General features: G+C 52.6%; 1 protein-coding gene across 1 annotated transcript in view; it reads left to right on the top strand.

The window, feature by feature from the left end:
• Window positions 1–13,004, top strand: part of FAIM2 (Fas apoptotic inhibitory molecule 2) — a 32,841-nt gene extending 19,837 nt beyond the window's left edge. The window contains exons 8-11 of the mRNA XM_074979888.1: window positions 14–101; window positions 863–958; window positions 6,223–6,276; window positions 12,855–13,004. Of these exons, the coding sequence (XP_074835989.1) occupies window positions 14–101; window positions 863–958; window positions 6,223–6,276; window positions 12,855–13,004 (388 nt within the window). The remainder of the gene's footprint in view (window positions 1–13; window positions 102–862; window positions 959–6,222; window positions 6,277–12,854) is intronic.
• The last annotated feature ends 838 nt before the right edge of the window (window positions 13,005–13,842 follow it).

Below are 13,842 nucleotides of genomic sequence, written 5' to 3'. Positions count from 1 at the left end.
GTTACTTTGGCAGCTATTACAACACCACTTCGGTTCTCTTGTGCCTGGGGATCACAGCCTTGGTGTGTCTTTCGGTTACCATCTTCAGCTTCCAGAGCAAGGTGAGACTGTCCCAGCATTAGGGTAAGGGGCGGAGATGCATCACAGAGCATGAAGGGAGATCTTGATGTGGAAAGAGGAGCTGACGCTCACATGGTTTGGGCAGGACGTACGGCTCTGGGAAAGAGGCTAGGGGCATGGCAGGAATAGAGGAGGGAGAGTCTGACAGGGATGGAGTTGGGGTCTGGGTACTGGGGCAGTGGGTTTGGGATGCAGCTGGAGGATGACAGTTCTGAGGTGTATGAGGGTTGGCTGTAGGTGGGCAAAGAGCTGTAGAAGGTTTGCAATTATCGGGGTCACTGTGATGGTCACTAGACTGCAGGGTCTGGGGTTTAGGAGTGATATGATGAGTACTGGGCTATGGGATAAGGGTACAGGGTCGATGAGTTCTAGATAGGAGGGTTAGGGTGCAGGTAGGTCTGGTGAGAGCTGGGTATGCAGTTTGGGGCCTAAGTGGGTCTGGTAGGTGTTGGATATGGGGGTGTGGTTAAGGCAGGGTCTTGTAGAGGATTTGGAGTCGAGGTGGGGTCTGGTGGGTGCTGGGGAGGGTGTTTGGGGTCGAGACAGGGTCTGGTGGTTGCTAGGCAGGGGTCTTTGTTGTAGGGTGGCTGGTGACTGACAGGGCGACGTGTGTGAGGCTGGGTGAGTGCCGAGCAGGGGGCATGCAGGGCCCAGCTCCCCAGCTCCTCTTGCACCCTATTAGCATGCCCCTTGCCCGCAAGCCAAGCCAGTAAAACCCACCCCTTCCTTTTCCCCTCTGCAGTTTGACTTCACTTCCTACCAGGGCGTCCTCTTCGTCATGCTCATGGTGCTGCTCTTCAGCGGACTCATCCTGGCCATCCTGCTCCCCTTCCAATATGTAAGTGCCCCCTTCTGTCCACAGAACCCAGGCCACCCCCAGGGGTCCCTCCATGGGAGGCCCCGGTGATGCTCTTGCTGTTCAGGGACAGGTGGGTGAGCCCAGGGTGCAAACCACACCGTGGCCTGATTCCTGGTTGGTGGGGGGGGGGGCAGCCTCTCCTCTCTGGACGCCAGGATTAAAGGCGGGTAAGGGCCTTCCCCTTTGGCCACTTCCTTGTCCTTTCAAAGACGGGGCTCAGCTGATCAATGGAATGATTTGGATGTAATCTCCATGGGACTCAACCGCTTCTGATCTCAGTGCCAGCTGCGTCCACCAAACACCGTCATACTGGGTTGATATCAATGTAACCTGGATCAGAGCGACAGCTTTAATGAGCGAGTGTTTCCCTGTAGCTGCCTGTCGAGTAGGTGTGTCCCCATCAGTGTGTACACAGGTGCTGGAGCACCCAGAGAAATAGTGGGTGCTCAGCACTGTTTGGCAGCCCTCGGGAGTCAGCACCTACTCCTCCTCCCCAGCTCCTTCTGCCCACTGCTGTCCCTGCAGATCAGATCTCCGACCCCCTCCCAGCGCTACCTGCCTGTCGCAGACAGCTGTGCAGGATCATGCAGGGCATGTTGGAGGCATGGGGGAGCAGTGAGGGTAGACAGACACGGGATCTGGGGCTGGAGGAGGGGATGGAGCCTGGTGCAGATCAGCAGGTGAGCACCCCCCAGAATCTGAGTAAATACCTGTGGGCAGTGTTCACTGTCATTTTTCCCATCAGTTGGCGGAATAAATTTTGTTATGCGCACTGAAGCATGTGCGGACGTGCACCGCCAATAGAAACACATGCTGGCCACTGTGGGTGCTCAGCTACTCAGCTGGCCTGCACCTGCGTCTCTTCTGAGTGGCCACTCAAGGGCCGACCTTACAGGGAACGCTGCCTATGGGTGTGTATGTCGCTCTTGCTGCCTCTAGTTGCCCAGAAGTGGGTATCTCTGTGTGGGTACCATAAGTGGATACATCCCCAGAGATGCCCACAAGCTGGGGAGAAGTGTGGGGCACCTGGGCACAGGGCGGCTAAACAAACACAGTGACAGCTCAGGGTGATAAATGGAGGCGCTCAGTGAACTGAAACTCCCAGTCATTTCCCTCTTTGTTAGCGTTTCCCAGGCTCCGGGGAGTTGTACTGAGGATAAATTACTGAATGAGAGCTCTGGCAGACAGAGGGTGGGCGGAAGCAGACCCAAAGGCTCGGAGCTTGGGGGAGCCGTCACCATCAATCATGTTGATACTCGCGCAGCCAAAGAAAGCAAACAGTTACGCTGCCAGATCTCCCGTGTGTCAGAACCAGACCTCAAGTGTGGGTGAAGGCAGGGGAAAGGAGTCGCTCGGGGTGTCCTGTCAGCGGTTGCTGCAAGGGCAACGTTCCAGCCCCCGACTCAGCATGGGGCTGGAGAAAGCATTGCTCAGAGCCATGTTGTCCATTGGTGTTGCTGATTTGATTCAAGCCAGTGGAATGGGAGCTTTTCTGAGGCAGGGCCTATTTTATTGTTCTGTGGTGTTTCTCCAGTGCCTACTCCCATGGGGGTGGGGGACGGGGGCACAGCCTGGTCTATGAGGTGCTACTGCAATGCATATACTTACTGATGAATAACTGCCCAATGTCCAGCCCTGGGGTGTCCATTTCTCCTCCCTGCAGGATCTGAGTAACTCCTGAACTCCATGGAGGGACCCTGGATGTACATCGGTGTCCCTCAACAGCGGGATGTTTGGCCCAGTGACTTAATCTGCTTATATGGGAAAAAAATCCCCAACGTTCCCCCACCCCACATGTTCTCTCTATTTATTTCTATCTGTGTACAGAATAAATGTTGTTGCGTGCACCGAGGCATGTGCGGATGTGCACCAGTAGTAAGAAAGCACATTGCTGGCTGTAGGTTCTGTGCTCCTCTGCTAATCAACTGGGTGACACCTGAATCTCTCCTGGGTGACTTCCCAAGCGCTCAGCATCCAGAGAACACAGTCATAGAATCCTAGGGCTGGAAGGAACCTTAGGATGTCATCTAGTCCAGCCCCTGAGTCCTGGCCTGCTACTGCCGAGTTTAATGAGCAGCCGGGCCTTTTAAATCTGGGAGGTGAATATCAGCATAGCCATTCCTATTACATTCAGAAAAAGCTAACGTGCTTGCTGAGACGAACTCAGGAAATTGCCCGTAAGTTTATTGACTACACTGTCCTTGCCCTCAGCAGCGAACTGGAGGAGGCAATCGGCAAGCCAGCTGCTCTTGTGTAAATGTGATTCATTGTGTCTCTCCCCATTTGGAAATAATTTCAAAACAGCGGCTGGCTTATTTCGAAATCGGTAAACCACATTGCACGACGAATGGTGCCTATCTGGAAACAAGCCAGAGGTGTCCAATGGCTTTCTTTCGAAATAGGCTCCGTCGTGTGTCACCGCTGTATTTCGGAATAGCTGTGTGCTGTTTCGAAATGCAGTTTCGGTGTAGCAGCCATATCTCAAAATAAGCTATTTTGGAATAGCTCTTCCGGAATGAGGTTGCTGTGTAGTAGACGTTACACCATGGTGCTGTAGGACTGCTTGTTGTTTGTGAAGCTACGCCCTACCACAGCTACGCCTCTGAGACTTCCTGACAACGTGTTTGAATCAAGCCAGCAAAGCCTGACAGCCATGTGCCCATGGCCAGCTCTTTGCTGATTTTTTTCACACTCCCCTAGTTCTGGCCATTGCCCTGTTCCCCTTTGCCACACTTTCTGTCTCTTTCTCTCTGGCAGCGGCTCCTGGCGCTCAACACCGTTCACATGGGACAACGGTGTTTGTTGTTCCCTACCCACATCCTGTTACCATTGGCTAATGACGGTAATTGATTGCAATGGGAGGAGAGGAGGGTGCTGGCGTCCCAGCTTTGACGTCTCGTGCTCCATCAAGGAGCTTTTATTTTGCAATTCTTCAATTGCAGTTCTCTCAGCGGACACTGGGAAATGCTTGTACCGGAGGATATCACCTGGAGCATGGCAGCCTCCACTGATCACTTTGGGTCTGCTGTTGTTCGTATCCGACCCGGCCATAGCAGCTGTGCAGGACTCTTCAGCAGTTGCTCGTATTCCTCTAGGCTAGAGACACCTGCCTTCATCTGTGATGGCAGCTGCTTTAAGCAACTGTCAGCACCGATCTCCAACCAGTGCCTCCCCGGCCTCTCAACGTCTGCGGGCATGGCCTTGCGCTCTTTTTGCTTTAGCTGGGCGCTGAGGAGAGGGAGCTGCTAAGGCCAGTGTCTGATGCGGGGAGTCTTGGTGGGAGATGCCGCGGATCTGATGTTCAGAACCGCCGAGCATTTGCCGTGCCAATTGAAGTCAATGGCAGCCGGGTGGAGGACAAGAAGGGTCATGCCCCCAACCCCCCGCCAATAATTGCAAGGGATGCAACTCTTCTGGCACCGTGGAGGGGAGGGAGGCAAAGGTGAAAGTAAGCTGGTGCAACCCAGTAAGAAGGTGGCCAGCTGGGTGTGAAGTTCTGGTCCAGCCCCCTTACTCCTGGCCTCTCCTTTCCTCCGGGGAGCCGGGGGCAGCTGGGGTCCCAGGCATTGGGCCAGGAGCACTGCAGCAGCTCCCACATCCATAGCTCTTTCCCTTCCTGTGCCTGTGGACCCGGAACAGAAGCAGAGTGGGACAGAGTCACCAACCGGAGCCGTCTCAGCCGCAAGCCCCTCTACCCCCATTGCACTGTGTGTATGACTACCCCAAACCCCTGCTTAGACTATTGCACCCTGTCATCCCCTGCTCTGAGCCCTGCCCCCAATGACCTCAGCCCCCTGCCATGAGCCTCCCCTCAATCTATCCCAGCAAAAAAGCAGTCCAATAGCACTTTAAAGACTAACAAAAAAGTGTACTGGCCTGCTTTTTTGCTTTGATCATATGTAGACTAGCATGGCTATCTCTCTGTTATCACTCTATCCCAGTGGTTCCCAACCCCTGGGGGTCTGCAAGGATATTGCAGAGGGCCCATGAAAAAAATAGAAAACAGAAATAAAAATGATCATAGAAAATAAACTTTAAATCACTTGCAAAGTTACAATCCATTATTATTTTTAAATTAAATATCTTCCAATAATATTATGGGTTGCTTTCTGAAAACCGATGTTGTGGGTTCCTTTTTCATTTACTGTTGCGTACGGAGCAGCCACAGTTGGCTTTCGAGGGGGTCCGTGAACGGTTTGGTGAAAGGGTTGGGAACCTTTGACCTATCCCACACTTAAATTTCTTAAAGGTGCCTTGCCCTGAGCCCCACTCAAGGGGCAGTGGTGCCAGATGACAGTATCTGTAAGCAATTTAAGTCACTTTCAGCCCGGGAGGGAAGAGAGGGAGAGTGATTCCAAGCAGGGGTGAGGCAGTGGGAGAAGAACAGGTTCCTCCCAGGGCTAAGGGAAGAGTCAGTCTCATGCTGGGCAGGGTGGGAGGGAAGAACAAGTTCCTACCGGGCCGTGGGCGAGGGTGGGGTGCCTCTGAAAGCAATCCCCAGGGGACTTAAGCTGGGGATCCAAAATCCTGCTCCCCAGGGTCCCTTTTCTAACTGTCAGGCCTGGGTGTGCGTGGGAACTTGCTGCTCCTGAGGGCTCGCTGGGATCTAAGTGTCGCTGACTCTTGTCCTGAGGGAGGCATTGTGCTCTGGTGGGTCACATGCTGGCTTGGGCACAGGAGACATGGGGGGCGGGTCTGCTCCCAGCTCTGCTACTGCCCTGCTGAAGAAGGGCCAGTCACTTTGCCTCTTGGTGTCCATGCAGCTTTCCCTAATCTGAGGCCTCCCTGCAGGCCTGTTGACATGATGGGGGGCAAACGGGGCAGTTGCCCCAAGGCCCAGCATTTCAAAGGGACCTGGAGCAGAGCGCGGCACTGCCACGGGCTGCTGGCTGCCCTAAGCCCCTCCCCTTCTCTGTTGGCCACACCCCTTCTGGGGGCAGGGAGCCAGACTGCTCCCCACCTTGTCCCCAGTGCTCCCCATGTTGGGCGCAGGGTTCCTTCTATTATTTTCCCTCTGGGGTGGAATACATTTTGTTATGTGCACCCAGGCCTGCATGGATGCGCACCACCAAGAGAAACCCATGCTGCCCACTGTAACGCTACGAGCACTCTGCTACTCAGCTGGGCGGCAGCTGAATCTCCTCTGGGTGGCCACCCGAGCCCTCAGGGAACGCTGGGTCTGAGCGCAGGTTTGGTTTGGTTTCTCCCGGAAGCTGAGTGGCGTGTTTGTCTATTTCTTTCAGGTGCCGTGGCTCCATGCGATCTATGCTGTGCTGGGCGCGATCGTCTTTACCATGGTAAGCGGCACCGAGTCCCCAACAATGGGCCCTTGAACTGGGCCAAATAAGTAAACTGATCAGGTAGCAAATCACCGGTCCCTGGCCAGGCCAGCCAGGGGAAGAGGGCGGTCGTGCTGCAGTGTAACGGGGCCCTGGGTTGGACTTTCAATTCAGAGGCCTTCATGTCCAGACACAGGTGGCAAATAGCGATTCATGGGCTCATCGGGGGCTAGTCGCTAGTGTGTGTGTGTCTTTACCACAATGTCAGGGCCGCATCTCGTGGCCTGGGTTTAAACCAAGCTGTGGGATGGACTTGCAGAGGTCACTGCCGGGAGCGAGGGGCATCGGCAGAGCTGGGAGAGCAGATCAGGACAGAGGAGGAGGTTCAGGAGAAAGGCAAAGCAGCAGAGGTTATGTGGGGGGCTGCAGGTTGAGACTGAGGAGTGTCAGCAGAGCTGTGCCTGGAAGTGGGGAGAGACCGGGTCTGGCACAGCAGGGAGGGGGCCGTGGTTGGGACTTAAGAGCGGCACAGGTGGACTGGCCCTTAAAGCCGTGCCTGTGACCTGACAGCTCTCCCTCAACCCTAATGAAACCTCATGCTCTAGCCCAGGGGGTCAGCAACCTTTTCGAGGTGGAGGGCCGAAATTTTGACCTTTTGACCTCTAGGTACGGTCCAAGTGCTGCTGATACTTTTTAAAGTCACTAATCGTCCCTACTTATAACAGCTTTGTTCATACACAGACAGAGATGCAGAGCTTTACGGTTTAGGTGGTGGCCAGTAGCGTTAGCTTGTCTTTTGTTAATCTGCAGGCGGTGTGGCCTTTAGCAAACTCCCGGCTGCATGGGGGAGGAGGGGCAAGGCTGAGCTCTCACCTTGTTTGCTGATGAAAATCAGCTCATGTGCCGCTCTTGCAAGGGACTGCTGACTCCGACCTACCCCATGAACTCAGTCTAAAGGAGGGAGACTAAGGAGAGAGGAGCTTCTGGGAAGGATCTGGACAAGTGAGGTTCCCGAGATAGAGCTGGAAAGGAAAAGACAGATCCTTAAAGGAAGCTGTGGGAAGCCCCAGGATGGGGAGGCCAGGACTTTACAAGGGTTCAATAAATGGCTAGAAAAATTCATGGAAGACAGCTCCATCGATGCTATGAGCCAGGATGGGTAGGAATGGTGTCTCCAGCCTCTGTTGGTCAGAGGATGGAAATGGATCACAGGAAAGGGACTATTTTTGTGATTACCTGTTCTGTTCACTCCCTCTGGGCCATCTGGAACTGGCTTCTGTTGGAAGACAGGATATTGGGCTACATAGACCTTTGGTCTGACCCAGTATGGCCATTCCTGTGCTTTTATGAGATAGCGAGGGGGAAACTGGCTGGATATAGGACGGGGTAGGGAATCTTGTTTGGGTCAAGAGCCACTGAGCCACAGAAAAAAAATCAGTGAGGGGCCACATGCAAGTGAGAAGCAGAATCACTCAATCAATAAAATAGCTCCCTCTTTCAAATGTGTCCCCCCACAATGAGAAGCAGAAATAAGACATTCACCTCACTGCCTTCAAGCACACCCCAGAGCCTAGTAGATTTGGGGGGTTTTGGGGTGGGGTAAAAACATGGGGTTCAGTGCATGGGAGGGGGCTGCCAGGGACTGGTCTGGGGCAGGGATGTGGGGTCTGGGCAGGAGGTAGGGTGCAGGAGAGACAGGAGCCAAAGGGGGAAGAACAAGCCCTTCCAGAGGGAAGAAAAATTCAATGCTGGACAGGGGTGCATGTGTGAGGGAAGAATGAATTCCTACAAGGCCCTGGGAGGGCATGGGGTGCCTCGGAAAGCAAGCCCCAGGGGGACTGAAGCTGGGGACCCAAAATCCTGCTCCCTGGGGCCCCTTTTCTAACAGTAACTGAATTTCCTCCAACCCTCGTGGGCCAGATCCAGCCTGTGGGCCATAGGTTCCTCGCCCTGGTGTAGGAGGAAATCTGGGGAGTTTCAGTGTCTGGGGCAAGGGAACGTTTAACCTGGATATTTCCAGGGGTGCACAGCTGTGCCTGTGACCTCCAAAGGGGATGGAACTTCCCAGCATCCTGGCCAGGCTGTGGGGGACCAGAGAGAGACGGGCCACGGAAGCAGTCATAAGAGAGCACTAGAGAGTTGGCACCTGGCAATCCTGCATGCATGTCTCTCTGACGGGGCCTGCCCCCCACTTTGCTCACCCTGGTCTCGACGGTGCTGGGTCCTGCTGGGAGGGCAGGGGACCGGACTTGTTGACCTCTCGAGATCCCTTTCAGTTCGAGTGTTCTGTGATTCTAAGAGCTCTGACAGAGCTGTTGTGGGGGGGGGCATCCCATGCAGCTCTCCATGCCCCCCCCCTTTTTCTCACCCCTGCAAAGCGACTACACTTTTGGGTCAAAACTGCTTGCTTTTATTACCCCCAAGACAAAAGGTGAGTCTGTATATGAGGGAGTTCCCAGGCAGCTTGTCTTCCCAGCGCTTCTCCCTAACTTATTTTAGCGGAGTCACGTCTGCCTTTCAAAAAGCAGGAAGTGCCTGCTGAAGGAACATGCCTTCAGACCCCCATAAGGGGTGAGGAGGTCAGGAGGAGAACTACTTCGGGGTGAGGTGGAGCTCTCTGGGAATAACAACAGCAGTTGAGCAATTTGTTTAATAGCTAATAAAGTCAGCTATGAAGAACTCGGAGGTTTTACGATCAGCCTGTAAAATGTGCCCAGGATCAAATGGAATATAACTGGCTTGTAAATGTACACAGCTGGCTCCTCAGCGGCGGAAGGAGCAGGCCTCTATGGCCAATTGTTATTGTTGTCACAGTAGCACCGCTGAGGAGTCCCAGACCGAATTGTGCTGGCATTTCACATTCACGCACATTACCCCACAAAAGCATAGTGTGGCCTAGTGCAGGGTTCAGCATCCCCCGGCACGGGTTCTAAGAGTGGCACGTGAGCCGATTTTTATCGGCACAGGAGGCAGGAGCTCAGCTCCGCCCCTCCTCCACCATGCAGCTGGGAGCTGTTCAAAGCCAGGCCGCCTGCCAATTGACAAAAGACCAGGTAAAGCTGCCAACCTTCACCTAAACGATAAACCTTGGCATCTTCATTTATGTATTAATGATGCTGTTGTAAGCAGGGCTATTAGTGACTTTAAAAAGTATCACTGGCACTCGAACCGGCACTCAGCTGGCACTTGGAATGTACATAGAGGTCAAAAGGTCAAATTTCAGCACTCCACCTCAGAAAGGTTGCTGACCCCAGCCTAGGAATTCAGTGAAGATCATAGAGAAGGTCATAGAGAAGACAGACATTGGAAGTGGAAACTTAGAAACTAGCCCAACTCTGCAGAAAAGCTCATAATACAATTCAGGTCCCTTGATTCCTAGCGAGGGGTGAGCAAACCTTTTATTTTGGGCCCCACTTTTCACCCCTGCACAATTAGCAGGGGGCCCCCAACCTGTCCAATGTAATCCAAACCAATGGAAATTTTGGTTATGTTCGTGTGAAAAAAAAAAAATCTTTTCAGCATGTGTAAGAAAATAAGTCCGTAGAATGTGAAAACTTTATTAGTTGGTATAGAAATATGAAAACACACACACAAAACCCATAACGTAGTCTGATACTTTTCATGAGATGGATAAGCCTGAGACCAACAGCCAATTGTGCTGTGCTCCCTTTATGAATTTCATACCCACTCCAAGGGGGCCGACTCTCCCCCCTCAACTTTGCTCACCTCTGTGCTCGAATAGGTTCTCCCCTTCTGTGCAGTTTGGCATAGTCACCCAGCCACCATGCAGGGAGGAGAGTGTGCAGCGGCAGTTAGTAAGGCAAATAGGATGTTAGGAATTATTAAAAAAGGGATCGATAATAAGACAAAAGATATCATACTTCCCCTATATAAAACTATGGTACGCCCACATCTCGAGTACTGCGTGCAGATGTGGTCTCCTCACCTCAAAAAAGATATATTGGCATTAGAAAAGGTTCAGAAAAGGGCGACTAAGATGATTAGGGGCTTGGAAAGGGTCCCATATGGGGAGAGGCTAGAGAGACTGGGACTTTTCAGTTTGGAAAAAAGGCGATTGAGGGGCGATATGATAGAGGTATATAAAATCATGAATGGTGTGGAGAAAGTGAATATAGAAAAATTATTTACCTTTTCCCATAATACAAGAACTAGGGGACACCAAATGAAATTGATGGGTAGTAGGTTCAAAACTAATAAAAGGAAATTTTTCTTCACACAGCGCACAGTCAACCTGTGGAACTCCTTGCCCGAGGAGGCTGTGAAGGCCAGGACTCTCTTAGGGTTTAAAAAAGAGCTTGATAAATTTTTGCAGGTTAGGTCCATAAATGGCTATTAGCCAGGGATAAAGTATGGTGCCCTAGCCTTCATAACAAGGGCAGGAGACGGATGGCAGGAGATAAATCACTTGATCATTGTCTTCTGTTCTCCTTCTCTGGGGCACCTGGCATTGGCCACCGTCGGCAGATGGGATGCTGGGCTCGATGGACCTTTGGTCTGACCCAGTATGGCCATTCTTATGTTCTTATGTTCTTATGGCACCAGCATGACTGCACCTGGAATGCTGCGCTGGGGTCGGGACAGCAGGGTACCAGGCAGGTATTGCTCAAGTGGAGGAAATGCAGAGAAAAGCAACAGAAATGGGGGTTGTTCGGATGGGACTCGCAAGGGACAATCAGAAATTCTATGCTGGCGAGCAGTGGCTGAGAGGGGGCTGGAGTAGGACAAAGAAAATTTGTAAAGGTGGTAGAGAGGCTGGGTACGAGCCAACAGTGCTCCCTTGTAGCCAAGAAGCCGAATGGCATATTGGGCTGTATTAAGAGGAGCATTTCCAGCAGATCTAGAGAAGTGATTATTCCTTTTCATTTGGCACTGGTGAGGCCACATCTGGGTTTTTGAGTTCAGTTCTGGGGCCCCTAGTATAGAAAGGATGCGGATGCATTGGAGAGGGTCCAGCGGAGGGCAACAAAGATGATTAGAGGGCTGGAGCACATAACCTATGAGGTGAGGCTGAGGGATTTGGACTTACTTAGTTTACAGAAGAGAAAAGTGAGGGGGGATTTGATAGCAGCCTTCAACTTCCTGAAGGGGGGTTCTAAAGAGGATGGAGAGAGGCTGTTCTCAGTAGTGATGGATGGCAGAACAAGGAGCAATGCTCTCAAGTTACAGTAGAGGAGGTCTAGGTTGGATATTAGGAAAAACTATTTCAACAGGAGGGTGGTGAAGCACTGGAATGCGTTGCTTAGAGAGCTGGTGGAATCCCCATCCCTAGAGGTTTTCAAGTCCCAGCTTGACAAAGTCCTGGCTGGGATGATTTAGTTAAGGTTGATCCTGTGTTGGGCAGGCGGCTGGACTCAATGACCTCCTGAGGTCTCTTCCAGCCCTAGGATTCTATGAATCTGTGGGTACTAAGGAATTACTAGGGTAGGTATAATTGTGCAGGATGGGATGAAATCAACAAAGGAGCGCACTTCAGCCTGAGCTGTGTGGCCACGAGACCTGTCCTGCTGAGGAGCTGTCTACCCAAGGGACACGGCCGAAACTCAGCACCTTGTATCCGGCAAACTGGGCAAGGCAGAGCCCGGGGGTGATTTCAAAAATGTACAGAATGAATGATGTGCGGTATAAACATTATGCCCATTCCAGATTCTTGACCTTACCTGCATGACAAGATCTAATGTAAACACTCTCCCTGCTCTAAAGGTGATCCAGTGCCTTACAAAAATACCAGCTGCTGTATGGTGCCTGTTTGGCATATAAATATGGTGGGAGGTTTTTTCCGAAGGAAGGAATGGGCAGGGCCTGAAGCCCTCAGCATCGCCTGGACCACGGTGCTGCCGCCCATCACCCATTGGCAACAGCGGTGGCCAGAGCTCTGGGCTACTTTGAAATGCTGGGCCCCAGGGCACCTGCAAGCCCCTTGTTGGTGGGCCTGGGGGTAGGTCTACACTACATAGAATCATAGGGGTGAGAGAGACCTCAAGAGGTCATTGAGTCCAGCCCCCTGCCCAAAGCAGGACCAACCCCAACTAAATCCTCCCAGCCAGGACTTAAAAACCATTAGGGATGGAGATTCCCACCTGGAACTGAATTGCTCAGCACTAGAGGCAGGGCTGGAGGGAAGCAAGTTTGGGTCACCGTTGTGACCTGCCTCCCTGAGTCATACCAGGATGTGTATCCCAACAAACAGTGCATAATTCTTGCTGCCTCTCCAGCCACCATGGGAATAATCCAGTGCACCGCAGGAGGATGCAGTGGGAGTCAGGCCAGATCGCCTTTTGAAGTACAGCCATATCTCTCCATCCCCCTCCACGAGTCATCCAGAAGGCCTCAGGTCTCCTGCATTCCAGTCCACTGCTTTGCCTTGCCATAATAAAAGTTTTGCAGCGTTGTTGTGGGGTATGATACAACAACTGAGCTCCAGCCAAGAAGCAGCTGCATTTTAACAGCGGGTGTGATTAAGCAGTTCTCATAGTTGTTGATGGGGATCCTGGGGGGCAAAAAGAGCCCATACCAAGCAGGCGATATCATTGTCTGAATCTCTCTGCATGTCCATTTTCCCTCTCTTTCTGCCCTAGTTCCTGGCATTCGACACACAGCTGCTGATGGGGAACCGCCGATATTCACTGAGCCCTGAGGAATACATCTTCGGAGCCCTCAATATCTACCTGGACATCGTCTACATCTTCTCCTTCTTCCTCCAGCTTTTCGGCTCCAGCCGGGAGTAAGCGCGTGAGAAAGCTGCTGTCTTCCCCCTGCAAAAGAGCAAAATGTTAAAAAAAGAAAACATGAAGGGGGGGGGAAAATCACCAACCTTCCTGGCCCCTTCGCCAGCTCTCTTCCATCTAGGGAGCAACCCCCACCAGTTCCTTCTGCAGCTTGTACATATGCTGTTAACCCTTTGTCAGTCAGATAGCACACCAGGCTGGAAATGCTATGCTTCCTCTCACCCCCGGAAATCAAACCAGAGCCGGGGGACGGTGATGCCGACGGGGATCTCCGATTTACAAAGGTCACTGAGAGTTCCCCATCTGGCTTCCATGTATTTTTGCATTGATGCCTGTGGCCAAAAGTGCTGCAGAGATGCCTGGGGTGATAGGATGGGGGCTGGGAATTTGCTGGGGTCCTGGCAGGAGCCTCCAAGCACAGCAGCAGCAGAGCTGAAGATGGGAGTAGGTTAGGCTTCCACGGTTGCTTAGGTATTCACCGTCCTGCCTCCCCGTGTAACCCACCCAGTGTACTGTCCCGTCTAGCGGTGCTGCGAGCGCTGAAAGAGAGACTAATGAGGCTGCTGTACAGCCTTAGCTAAGAAGCCAGCTGGCTGGTAGTTCTGCGGCAGAGGCTCATACGCTAAGCTCCAGAGGTCCCAAGTTAGGGACTGTCTGCGCACGTCATGCCAACAGCCTCCACTTGCCTGCAATCTGTCATATGATTCCGAGACGCCTAGTGGGGGGATTCCAGAGGGGGCACCAACCACATGCCATTGCTCTGTCCATGCCCTGCTCTCTCCTCCCTTTCCCACTGGTTCTGGTGAGTGCGGGGACGGTCCCCACCCTGGAGCAGCAC

This window comes from Carettochelys insculpta, chromosome 29 (assembly GCF_033958435.1).
Source record: "Carettochelys insculpta isolate YL-2023 chromosome 29, ASM3395843v1, whole genome shotgun sequence".
In the NCBI taxonomy this organism is placed as follows: Eukaryota; Metazoa; Chordata; order Testudines; family Carettochelyidae; genus Carettochelys; species Carettochelys insculpta.
The sequence above is the reverse complement of the archived record's forward strand: the minus strand, read 5'-3'. Positions and strand labels throughout refer to the sequence as shown.